This window comes from Xiphophorus maculatus, chromosome 4 (assembly GCF_002775205.1).
Source record: "Xiphophorus maculatus strain JP 163 A chromosome 4, X_maculatus-5.0-male, whole genome shotgun sequence".
NCBI lineage: Eukaryota > Metazoa > Chordata > Actinopteri > Cyprinodontiformes > Poeciliidae > Xiphophorus > Xiphophorus maculatus.
In genome coordinates, this window is record NC_036446.1 from 19056932 (window position 1) to 19070733 (window position 13802).

General features: G+C 37.7%; 1 protein-coding gene across 13 annotated transcripts in view; it reads right to left on the reverse strand.

The window, feature by feature from the left end:
- LOC102216416 (pleckstrin homology domain-containing family A member 7) overlaps window positions 1-13802 on the reverse strand; it is an 80684-nt gene that overhangs the window by 11408 nt on the left and 55474 nt on the right. For 12 of the 13 annotated variants that reach the window (XM_023332185.1, XM_023332184.1, XM_023332174.1 and 9 more), the window contains 10 exons: window positions 7949-8020; window positions 6738-6818; window positions 3934-4083; window positions 3133-3234; window positions 2767-2878; window positions 2407-2600; window positions 1555-1746; window positions 1359-1467; window positions 1131-1222; window positions 655-876 (listed from right to left, as the gene is read on the reverse strand). In XM_023332185.1, the coding sequence (XP_023187953.1) occupies window positions 655-876; window positions 1131-1222; window positions 1359-1467; window positions 1555-1746; window positions 2407-2600; window positions 2767-2878; window positions 3133-3234; window positions 3934-4083; window positions 6738-6818; window positions 7949-8020 (1326 nt within the window). The remainder of the gene's footprint in view (window positions 1-654; window positions 877-1130; window positions 1223-1358; window positions 1468-1554; window positions 1747-2406; window positions 2601-2766; window positions 2879-3132; window positions 3235-3933; window positions 4084-6737; window positions 6819-7948; window positions 8021-13802) is intronic. The other variant, XM_023332173.1, reaches the window with a different exon arrangement.

The following is a 13802-nucleotide window of genomic DNA, read 5'->3' on the forward strand; positions in this document are numbered from 1 at the left end:
ACGTAGAATCAGAGCTCCAATGAAACGGTTCAGATCAAAGCATATCAATGTATAGCCCAAAAGACAGTTTTTGTTCTACACAAGACTGACTTAGGGGGACTAAATACAAATGCACATCACACTTTTCAGAGCTTTAATTTTCCTTGAAAACTATGCATTCTTTCTCTACCGCAAAGATATTATGACCCAATTTCTGTACAAATACACAAAAATGCAAGGGGTACGATTAGTTTTGCAAGGCATTGTTCATCTCCGTATAAACCTTATAAATTTTAACATGTAACAAAAGGAGATAATCCATGTAATCTAAGTATTTTTCAGTGTGTATGACCTACTGTGTAATACTAGTGTTGGCTTTCTTAAATGTTGATATTTTTAAGACAAGGAAAACAGAGTCGTAGCGACATTATAGGATGCTGTTATTTTGTCTGCAGTCAAAGTCAAAAACAATCAGTGACTGAAAACAACAGACACATACATAGTTAAACAGTGAACAAACAAATCACTAACTTATTGGTTTAACATTCAACTTATGTCAGAAAAAAAAGGAAAACTATCTGCTCCAAGTGAAGGCATGCATTACTGTCGATCCCCACTCTCCGTTAGGTTGGCGTCATGCATGAGAGTGTGAGTGGTAATGTTCTAGTAACATACTGATCCAAAGTCTGCAGAGAGCGGGCGCGACGAAGAAGAACCACGCGACGTTGGAGATGCATGTCGGTCTCCGTGACTCAGGGTGCGTTTGCGCTGGCGGACAAGGGCCTTCTGGTGCCTCTTCATCCTCTCTAGCTGCTCATCGGCACTCATCTTCCCCCTCTGCTGATGCTGCACCTTGTCCCCTGAGTACAGGCGCTCCAAGGCACTTTTTGGTTTCTCCTGAGATGAGTAGGAGGAAATGAAGTTGAAAAGAAGAATGAAAGATGCAGCAGACAGCAAAAAAAATATATATACTTCACAAAAATAAAATTGCACACCCAAGTGGAAGGTAAAAACATTTTTAATTTTCCAGTAAGAAAAATCTAGTTTTTAGAGCTAAGGTAGTTTAAAATGAGGTGAAGTGTGAGCAAACTTTTTGACATATGAAGGTTGGATCTGTCGAATCTCTCATTTATTTTGTTTCCAAGTCTCACCGTCACACCAGCAGCTGAAGTAGATCTTCGAATAGTCACATATGAGGAGATGCTCGAAGACTGATTCACCCTCAGTGAGGAGCTAGCTGCCCCTGAAGGGAAGCCGACAAATAATAAAATATTGTTCTCTCTTTAATATTTAAAATAAAAAAAACATCAAATAATGTCAAGACAACACAAAATCTGGAACAGGATCTCTCAGGGTTAGAATCTCTTCAGTTCATCTACCTCTGCTTGGTAACGTCTGGTAACCTCCATCACGGCCAGATGCTACGACACTGGAGCCATCTCCGGCTCCAATGAGCTCCGGATCACTCAGAAAAGGCCGCAGTTCCACCTGAAAGACACACAAATGATAAAAAAGAAGCAAGTTTAGATCTGTGAACGTCAGTAGCACAAACATTAAAAAAAACAACTCACGTACTTTACTGTCCCCATTTGTGTACTGGCCAATCTCTCGATCCCTTTTGCGCTCGTCAGACTGTCGCTTGAGGCCACGCACAGAGGTGTGTCTGATGACTGTCGTCTCCCGGGGCAACGGTGGCACTGCGGGAGGATGCTCCTCTGGACTGTAGAGCTGAGGTAGAGGAGGTCTGGGAGGCACATCTTCTTCACACTGCACACACAGACAACTATGAGCTACTTGGAGAAACTTGAAATGAAAAATGCAGTGTTTGTATTACCAGCATATAAATACTACACTAAGTTTATAAAAGGTTATTTCAAGTTTCTTTAAGAGTTCAGGCAGAATTTGTTCCTTTAATTAGTTGAATAAACTACAAAGGTGTTATTATAAAAATCAAAGATATCTTTGCTAGTCTCTAACTCTTTTTTTAATGCAACTTTCTTGTAAATGCACATTTTGTTAAAACTCTCACCCCAAAAAACAGGCCTTAATTTCTAAAATTGACATTCAACAAATACACCATAGAAATTGATAATCAACTTTGTATTTTTTTAACTTTATTGATTTTTTATGATGTTATTAAATACCACTGGCATTTAATAGGCGGAACATTCAGAAAATGCATCAAGTACGGTGATGACTGAAGTTAAAGGGTTGGTTCAGAGTTTGTAAAGTAATGTTATGCTTGAAGTTATTATCAGTAATAATTCCCTTACCTGTATTAGAAAGATGTAACATCATAATGAGCTTGTTAGAAACGTAAATAGATTTGGGAGGAGTAGAAGGCAACCTGGCTACAACAGGTTATATAACCAGGTGTTGGGTTAGATGGTGTGGGGAAGGGGGTAACATAAAGAGTTGTTCACTCACCCATTTGAAGCCACTGAAGATGGTAGTAGAGTGTTGTAATGGCTGTTGGCTGAAACTGGAGGTAAGCGTGGGGTCATGGCTGAGGTGGGGGCTCTGCTGCGGCTGCTGCTGGGACAATCTCATCTCCACAGCAGTCTGGCTCCCAGACACAGAAGGCACTGATGATACTGGCACTGAAGGCACAAATTTTCTCTCTGGAGAGTGTCATGTGCATAAAAATGTAACAAGATGCATAGACACTGCTTTTATTATTATTGTTTTTTAAAGAAAAACATTCAGTGCTTAAGTAATAAGTAAGATTAGGAGGCACAAGTTTCAGATAGCGCTACTAGTGTTTGGATTTCTCATTTGTAACCTCACCTGGGTTGGTAACAGAAGCAATTGTGACTTTGTAATTAGCTTTATTGGTGCTGAGTCCTGCAATAACATCTTCAATCCTCCACAGTTCTTTTCTGAGCTGCACTTTCTCCTGCTGCTCAAAGAGAAACACAGAACCACTCCAACATTAGCAGACAGAACACATGGACTGTCTTTAACACATACTTTACAACTACCCAAATACAAAATCTGTCTTTCATCCAAATCAGATGAAACTGATGGCTGATCTTTGAACAGACGCAGACCAAATCCCTTTTTGCCTTGAATGAGAATCTGAAATTTATAATTTGTAGCTCCTCCTGATTAAAGCCTGTGTATAAAAGTGAAAGGCTGCAGAGAGAAATAGACCTGGGAAAGATCATGGCGGTTCATCTGTCCCTGCAGGGCTGACTTCAGCCAGTCCACATCTTTCTCCAGTCTGGTATACTCATTCCATGCATTCTCCATCTCCTAGAGAAATCAGACAAACTCTCCCAATATGACATAATAAAAAACACAGCTTTGAGATTATGAACTTTTCTTGGACAGCCATGTTTATTTAATTAATTTCAAGAAACATGTAGCCGTCCTTTACACATCTGCATTTCACATATCTTGAAATATACTCCAGCTTTACTAAACTTGTTCAAATAAAAACAAGTTTGTATTATAAATGTACATATATGATTAAAATATGCACTGATTACATTCTAATTTAGCCACACTAAATACTAACAACTGGCAAATAATAAAGGATGTGCTTGTTTACTTCCTGTTATCTTGTGGTTAATTTGTAATTCCAGATTTGAAACTACATATTTTCTATTCAAAAACTAAATATTTTGAATATCAGAGAACATTTTAACCCATGTTGCCGAGAAATATACTCATGAGTTTTTTCACAGCCTCAGGTTTCTCCCCAAATCACTCATTTTGACAGTCGGTCAACCTGAAACATTGTGCCAGCTGCAGAAATAGCGGAAAGGGAACTAAAAACAGAAGTGAACATCTTGTTCAAGTAATTCAAGAAACACAATACCCAGAGCAGTATAGAAATAATAGAATATCCTAGCTAATTTTTTTGTGGAAAAAAACATGGCACTAGTTATATTTAAAGCTCAAATGAGCTGCAGTTTTCTTTTATCTGTTAGTGAGAAGCTTGGGTCTTACGGTGGACACTTGAGATATTTCAGCCCTGATGTGGACCACATCCTCTTGCAACAATTTCTGCTGATAGGCAATTTTCTCAGTGTGAGCCGGTTGATCTCGATACTCCTCCATCTGGTGGTGGGAAACATCCAGCACAGATTCCAACTTGTCCTGAAGAGAACAAAAAACAAAAAAGAGCAGAAAGTCTCAGTGCAGTAGCTATTCATATTTATTGTCAATCCTGGTAAAGATGTGTAGAAGAACCTTAACATAAATTAATCTTTTACTACATAACATAAACTAGAAAAATCCAACCTTTAATTTGGGTACATTTTCTCAGTGGGAAGAATTCTCCATTTAGAAATTCAGAAACAGCTTTTTACTAAATACATCTCACCACATATTGGCACCCTTAGTTAAGATATATAAAAAACTTAAGAATACATTAATCTTTTACTTCAACGCATATAATCTGACACTCAAAAATGTTTAAAAATCCAACCTGTAATTTGAGTACAGTTTTTCAGCGAGAAAAAAAATCTAACACTAAAAAGCATTTTTTAAAGGTTCCCAATTCCTAGCAACCTTATTTTTGATTATAATTTTTTTGTTCTTTTACTTAGAATGTTTTTGAGCCTTCAGTTGGAGTTTATGTTTCATTTTCCCCAGGTTATACATACAGAATGTCACAGAGATAAATTTCTCTCAGTCTTTAAAATGGGAAAAAAGATAACATAATTCAACTACAGTGACAATTTAGTGAAGTACTTGCACCCTTACAGGTTTCTTTTGCTTTTCCACACCTAAATGCTTCATATCATAAAAATTGTGATATATCACAAAATATCATGAAATTTATAAAAATACACATCCATAAGCCTCCTCTTGCTCAGTTATTGAGTAGGAACAGTTTATTTTTCTAAAAATTACACATGTAGCATTAAGAAATATTGAGCTAGAAGAAATGAGCCATTGTAAATATCCCCACTGTTAAAAAGAAAATGATTTTCTTAACAATGATTTCATTTCTTAAAGAAAAAATAGTTATTCAAACCAATTTGGTCCTATGAGAAAACTGTGTTCCCCATAGACCTATTAACTGGTTGTGCCACTCTTGCTGGCAAAAAACAGCCATCAAGTGTGTGAAAGAACTGATAATGAGTTTTTCCATCCTTGTGGAGGAATTCTGGCCCACTGTTTGCTGCAGAATCATTTTTATTTTAGACAGATTTGAAGGTTTTCGAGAATAATCAATTTGTAAAAGTTCATTCCACAGAATCTTAACTGAGTTTTGTTGCCAACAAAGTCTTAATTCTAACATGCTATATTACTTGAAGGTAAACTTGCTCTACTCCTGTAAATGTGATATTTTTTCATACCTAATAGATGAGTCATCAAGGCAGTTTTGGAACAATTTTGGTTAACTCCATTTGAAAGTTTACCATTGTTCCACATTTTCATGTTGTGGATAATAGCTCTCACTGTGGTTTATTTGAATCTTAAAGTTTAAGGGATTGCTTTATTATTTCCTTTCACAAGAATGGATCATAAAAAATTAGTTTATTTTTACATTTCTTTATATAGTGAGTTCCTTATAGAGATATTTTACTCTACTTCATGTTGTCATACTATTCTTTTTTTAGGGGATTTCTTGATTCCACAACTATGGCAGGAACCAGGCTTGGTTGGGTCAAATTGAAAAGAACAAAATTGTGATTAAATTACAGTTAATGATCATTGAATAAGGTCTGGAACTATATATTCATCTGAAAAAATTGTATGTATTCAAGTTATCTTTGTCTGATATTTAACATTGTTACTGTCATAGCAATAATTAGTTTAAAGTTGCTCATATGGCAAACAAATCAGGACAAGGATCCAAGTTAATATTGGATCCACACACATAGTAAGGGGGGCAAAATCCCAAAGGCTCTGAGTTTGTAAACTGCAAACTTTTTGGTGTATCTTAACTAATGCAACTGCAATAAAAGACAAATGTATCTAGAGAGTTTCTTCATCATGTTTGGCAATCTGGGGTGCCTCCAGCAAGTTTTAAAAGAGGTTTTTAGACGGGGACCAGTGATAATCTTGAAATGTCACATCAAACCGCAAACCAGAAAGGATACTTTTGCAAGTTTTATTGTACTGTGGATATTTAAAAGGGAAGTGTTATTAAAAAGTGGTTCTAAAGTGACTGTAGGGGTAAACAAAAATAATTTATGCCACTATATATCCACTTCTTCTTCCAGGGTTGCAGCCGTTGTTGCCCATCTCCAGCTGTCATTGTGCAAGAGGTGGGGAACAAAAAATCAAATTAGAGTAATCAGTTAACCTAACAGGTATTTTTGGACTGTTTTGGAAGAAGCCAGAATAGGGAGAACATGCAAATTCAATGCAGAAAGATCCCCGGAGAAGGATTCAAACCCAGGAGTTTGTTGCTGCAAGGCAACAGTGCTACCAACTTCTCCACTGTGCATACATACTCTGAATTCAGTTTGTAGTGTTCATACATGTATTTGTCATGCTTCCTTAACTTTCTACTGGCAGAGGTACCAGTGAATTGGTGAAAGGAGTTCCACAGCCCCAATGACATCTCACTCTGTACTGTCAAGCTTATACTTTTCCCTCAAAGAGCAGTAACATATTGTGGATTTTTGAAGTTTAAAAAGTCCGCAGACATTTCCCATCTCAGAGGACTGATATAATCTCTAGATTTGAGCCAGTAATGTTGAATCAAGAGATTTTAGTGGGCAAAACGATTCAAAAAGATGAGCTTCGGAGATCTTTAAATTATTAATTATGATTAAAGTACAAAAAGAAAACACCTTGTCCTCCTTCAAACTACGTATTCTTGCTTCGAGTTCCTGAAGAATCTTGTCCTGTTCACAAAGTCGACTTAGTTTGACCTACCGGAAAACAAACAGATGTAATAAGAACAGATGAAAACAAAGAATAGCATCCATATCCCCTCTCTAAGCAATCCATATATAATACTTCATACTTCAGCGTATTAAAGTAAAGCAACAGAGAATCAGGAACGAGATAAAACAGAACGGGGTGATAAACAGAGCATGTGTTTACAACAGAGGCCAAACGCTCCATTCTTGTCTTCATTCAGCTCTTGCAGCCGGCGGAGACGCATTGATCGTCTACTGTAGCCTTCTCCGTCTGTCAATAAGGCTTATCTTTGTAAAAAGCCCAGAGGAGTTCTTCTCATCAACACAGTAAGATATATCAAAAGGTTCTGTGCTGTCTAGTTAGGGGGAAAGATTTGGTAATACCCATTATGAGTAATCATAATCAAAAATCCATATTTTCACATTCACTGTTGGAGAAAGGCTTGTTTACTGAGAGTGACAGAATTGTTTTCCCAGAAATGGGTTATGTGTTTATGAAAACAACATAAGACTGCCGAGTTCACAGTCTTTCTCACCCACTGTATTTTTTTTCCCCCTCCGATCTATTTATCATTCTGTTCAATTAATAATTAAGCTGTTTTTATTTGGCTGCCACATATTGTTGTTTTAATTGCATGAAATATTCATTGTTCAGACAAATTTACTGGCAATTTCTTATAAATTGTTAAAGTGGAACAATGCTAATGATGAAAAGCCAAGACATCCATCCTATTTACCTCCATTCAGCGCAAAACAAAGAGTGAGAAAAGCAGGATCAGGCAAATCAAACTGAAAAATTTAACAGCCCAACATCTAAAACTCCCATTACATGCATTTTTCCCTTTAAATTGTGGGGAGAAAAATAAAAGCTGTGGTCGATACTCTCAGGCCCACACTGTGCAGCGTGGATGCGTGTCCCCACAGTGTTGCAACACACATGTTCCCTTAGCTCTGCTGCCTCTGTTTACCACAAGTTAAAAACACACACAGTAAACCACACTAAAGCACATAGTAAAGTCAGACTGAAGTCAGTTGCGTCTCAGTAGTGGATTGTCAGAAGTCGGAAGTGAAAATCACGGAGAAAAGAAAGACTGAGAAACAGGGCGTTTGTTCTGTAAACTCTGGCAACATGTACTTACATCAGCGTCACTTTCTGCAATTTTCACAGGCCTTGAAGATCTCCCTTTTTTTAAGCTCTCCTGTCCAGTGACCTGAAATTCAAAATTATTTAAAACATCATAAAACCCTCAATCATGGCATTTAAATATTAGAATTTGCCGAATCCTTTCATAAATGCACTTATGAACAAATAGTCTCCTTTAAAATCCACAATGATAGTGCTGCAAAAGTTAAGGTAAATAAAATTAGAAAAAAACAGGGTAAATATCCACTGATAAAATCTGTGGTGAAAGTGAAGAATATATTTAAAAACAAAGACTTCTGATCATGTCTCAGGAAATCCTGAAAGCTCAGGGCTGCTCTTACTGAATATTTTTAAATGAGGATTTTTTTTTTTTTAAAGAAAAATACACATCTTATATGTTTTTTTGAATGTGTGTCATTTTCTGTATTTTTGACAAAATGATTTTAATTAAATATAAACTGTACATTTTGTACAGGATTTAATTCAAGTATGGACAAACTTATACAATCTGTTACAAATTGTCATTATTTAAATAAACTGATTTAAATCCAGACTGTTTTAGACGTTGCTCCTCTACATTCGGTCAAACATTATGCATGCGTTATCTTTTTGTAAATGAGATTACTCATGGATGGACTGCACTCACATGGATGAAATCCAAAACGAAGGGCTTTTCATTATCAATTAGACAGACATGATTAATATATGTACACATCTATTGTTTGTTACACAGGGTGGAAAATCATTTCAAGAGGAAATCCTATCCTTTCAGCATCTGTCAAGATTTTACTTTTTTTTCTGACCTGAAGAAAACTGGACTCACACAGATGAAGATATTTTATTTCTCATTTTGGCTCACCTGAGCTTTCTGGCCTTAGTGCTTTTGTCCTGCTGGATGACAAAAGGTGGCAATGGTCTAGTTCAGTAATAATAATGCTACACCATGCAGGCACTGTCAGTAATCATACGGTGTCACTCATATTGGGTAGATGAATAGCACATTATGGGTGATGGTTTGTAAGATTTGGGTTGTAGCAACACCAGTTCTTCAGCAGTTTTGTTTATGCGCTGTCTACATAATGCGGGCGAAACAGTTGTCCAACCGGGTGACCCTTCAGCTCTTCAGTTCGCCATACCACGCCCACACCCCCCCGCACGCCCACACACACACAAAGCTCATAAACCGGCGACCCGCCAGAACCGTCCGCGCACACAGTAAAAAGCTCTGGCAGGAGCCAGATTTACTGAGGATTATTGGGTGGGACGAATGTGACTGTCTCCAATATTTGGGGGGACACGTCCCCTCCATGCCCCCCGGTTCCTACGCCTATGAATGTCAGAGTTGCTACCTGTAACTAGTCCGGCTCCTTCGCTGGGCTGGCAGTTTTGTAAAGTTTTTAGCAACCATGAGTTAACAATGACTGGGGCAGCCTACTATATAATCTACTGGGGCACCAAGCTATGTAATCCTACATACATCATACTCAACAGGAGAGGGCCCGCCTTCTCCAGCTCTCATCAGATGTGATAAAGGGTTGGATCCCTGAAGTCATATTCTGCCTCCCATCCAGGACCCCCTGATGCTCCGCCCCTGCTCAGGATCTCATCTTTTCACAGATGATGTGGTTCTGTTAGGTTCTTTGGCCCATGACCTCCAACATGATCTTTAGTGTTTTTTTGCTGATTGTGAAGTGACTGGAATGAGGTCAGCTCCTGTAAGTCTGAGGCCAGGAGCTGACCTTTTGTGTTATATATTAGTCTTTGCCTCAATCAGACAAGCTTATGTATCTAGGTATCTTGTTCACGAGTAACAGTAGGATGCAGAGAGGGATGGGCAGACAGATTTGGGGCCTTCGTCTACAATAACGGAGTGACTGCTCTGGTTTTTTATAGTAAAGAGCTGGGCCAAACAGCAAAGCTCTCAATTTACCAGTTCAATTATGTTCTGACCCCTCCTTATGATCATGATATATAAATTACGACCAAAAGAACGAGAGACTGGATAGAAGCGACCAAAAAAACTTTCCGAAGATGGGAAGGCTTAGCCTTAGAGATAAGGTGAAGAGCTCCCCTTCCAGAGGGAGCTCAAAGTAGAAAAATAAAGAAGTCGAAGTGGTTGATGCCCCCTGGGCTCCACCCTTTAAAGGTTTTATGGGCATGTCCCATTGGGAGAAGACCCTGGGGAAGACACAGAACACGCTGGAGGGATTATAGATCCCATTTGGCCCCGGAGCACCTTGGAATCCCCAGGAATGAGCTGGAGGACGTCACTGGGGAGAGATATGTCAGGGGTTCGCTTCAGGATCTCTTGCCTTCACAACTCAATCTTAAATAAACGGAAGACAATGGCGGAATGGATGTTTATTTTTTCCCAAAGACGAAATCAATAAAAACTTAATAGGAATAGATGTAGAACATCAAAACATGTCTTTTTTTTTTAGTTTGTAAGGCCCATGCACTAAAAAAAGTAAGAGCAGAAGATGTTATACCGTTAATATACCGTTAAACACAGTCGTGAAGTTCGCGGACGACACAACAGTAGTGGGTCTCATTTCAGACAACAACGAGACCCACTACAGAGAGGAGATTCTGCAGCTCACTCAGTGGTGTTCAGCCAACAACTTGGTGCTGAACACAGGGAAGACCAAGGAGGTCATTGTGGATTACAGAAGGTCCAGGAGGACGGATCACACTCCCCTTCTCATAGATGGAGAAGTGGTGGAACGTGTGGACAACATCAAGTTCCTGGGCCTCCACATCACGTCTGACCTCTCCTGGAATATAAACACCTCCCACCTGGTGAAGAAAGCACAACAAAGGCTCTTCTTCCTCAGGAAACTGAGACGGACTGGACTTTCCTCACGGCTGCTCGTGAACTTTTACAGGGCGACGATCGAGAGCATCCTCTGCCTCAACATGACTGTGTGGTATGGTAGCTGCACAGCACTGGAGAGGAAACAACTGACACGGGTGGTGAGAACAGCCCAAGGCATTGTGGGATGCCCCCTCCCAGACCTGGACTCCATTTATATAGGCCGGGTCAAGAAGAGAGCTGGATCCATAGCCATGGATTCCAGCCACCCGGGCCACAGACTGTTTGTGCCACTGCCATCAGGCAAACGGTACAGGAATATACAGACTACAACAAATAGACTGAGAAACAGCTTCTTCCCCACAGCCGTCAGAGCCATTACTGCCTGCCGTCCCCCCCTCCCACACATATCATAACCTCGCAGTCACACATACATATCCCCCACCCCCACACAGCCATATTGTTCTGCACTTTGCACTGTCACATCATCTGCATTTTGCCATAATTGGACCTGCTGCTACTTCTTTGGTGTGGTTGAGTGCCTTTAGTTAATTTTAGTTGTATATATTGTTATTATTATTATTGTGTGTTTGTTTATTTTATTTATTGTATATATTTGACTTTTTGCACGGGAGTTGCAATAGAAATTTCGTTGAATCCTGTTCAATGACAATAAATGCTATCTAATCTAATCTAATATCATTAAGTTTCTTTAAAAGGTATAGAATCTACTATTCTATGAAGAATTTTGTTGTCTTAAGAAAAACTGCATCATTCTGTTTTCAGTTATGAAATAGCACATTTTCTTAAATCTTAAATATTTCTCTTTTATGTAAAGATGTTCAAACCCTCTCTGGAATAACATTTACTATGTTGTTTAATGTTTTCAATAAATATTGTCACTGAAATATTTCTTTTAAATTCATAACCGTTGCCCCATCCTGTATGGGCCATACTGTGTGAGCTGTTTCTTCAATAACATCCAGAGATTTGTCTCTCATGGCTGGTGGTGCTTGAAGCTAAAACTTGTTTGTGGTGCTGGTGGTACATTCATTCAACACCCACGTTAGTATCGACACACCCATCGCGGCACAACTGAGCAGTGGAAAAGGCAGACAGCGTTAAAGGGGTATTCCACTGACGCTACATGTCAAAGTAAAAAAATAAATAAATAAAACCGGTCAGACTAGGTGCTTTACAGCATGTGAGGGTGTTATAATGTGTTCTGTGGTGTTGCTGGGATCATTTTCTGGTCTGGGTAAATTCTTTAAGTGATCAAGAGATCATATTTTTCAGGTTAGATACTACAAGTTATTTGAGTAAAATTGCAATTTTACATTGAAAGTGTTAAGTGTGGTGACATTTGTTATAATATATGACTACCACTAATTTAAGATCACAGGCAATCATGTGTCAATCCATCTTCATATGATGTAAACTATCACCATCATGAACGTTTGACCTTCCTGTTTATTTGTACAAGTTTTCAAATATAGTTATTTTCATCAGATCATTTAGATGTCAGCTGTTGTTGGACGAACAGTGAATTACGCCATTATTTGTAATATATAAACTAGCAACACAAAAATGTTTCTCAAATAGACTATATACTATATATACTGCAGTTGCCAATAATTAATTGCTTCATCACTTTCAGTTTATGCACTGAAAGAGCAGCACTGAGACATTCAGGATTCTCTTATACTGTAGCAGGCATACATAAGCCATGTAAACATTTCAAACAGACCGTCAATGGGTGCTGGTCATTTTGCCCATTTTCCAATTGTAGCTTGTTGTTTTTGTTGTTTTATACCTGAAAAAAGTTAGGTATAAAATGTTGTCTTCTGGAGGACATTTTGTCATCAATCTGAACCTGACGGGGGGACGTTTCATACACACTTTGACAACCTACAACTGAAACTATTTTTTATATACTCATCATAGTCTAGCATAAGGAAATTAGGTTTTATTAATCTGAAAAATACATGTTAGTAACAGGATGTAAGTTGTTTTGGATTTGATTGAAAATGACAAAGCCAAATACTTTGAAAATAATTTGTAATTAAATAAATTATGAGCATTTATCACTAAAATTTTTGAAAATAATCACTTATAAAGAAAATCAGACTGACACCTAATAAATTGCATACATGGGGAAGAAATTGTTCTTCACGTACACAAAATGGTAGACAAAGCTGCATTACGATAAATAAAAAAATTGGTGAATAGGCAAACTGACAAACCCATTTTCAATGTAAACAAATGTTTCTCTGCATGCCAGAAGATCCTTGAGCAATGCATAATCATTAACTTATTTGGGATATTTACGATATATAAATTAGACCTGAGGCATTTAATGTGCAAAATTTCCTCAAATTAATCACACCACACCTGTAAAGAAGCCGAGAGTGGTCATCTTTTGATTTAGTTTTGTTCTGAACGTTATCCATAGATAAACACTTTTTATTTGGATTATCTGCAGACAACAGTGCTTATTTCTATTAATAAAACAGTTAATCTGGTTTATTAATGCAAGATAAATTAGTTTGTTTTTGGTGTTCTATGATTGATGATTTTTAACATATTTTGCTATTTCAAATTTCAATACAATTTCAAGCAGTAAAAGTCATAAATAGGCACATCCTTTATTAATCACAACTTTTTTAGATCATTGCTATGTGTCATGACAGCAATACTGAATGATGAAACTTAAACTCCAGTTATCTTGTAATTGAAATAATACTCTGGAGATAATATATTTATATCTTGAGAAAGAATTTTTTCCAAAGAAAATACTGCGTTCACTTGGCCATTCTCGGCTTCCAATAATTTCAAAAGAAATGCCAATTGACTTGGCATGCAAAACATTTTTACATTCTAGCAAGGCCAGAAGCTCAATTTATTGTCTTTGAAAGGTAATGCCATTTTTTAACATAAAGATAATTTTGTTTTGAATGTGCATCAGTGTGAACAGCATACAGACCACTTATTAGCTACAATAAATTCCAGGAAACAATAAATGTTAATATTTGTTATA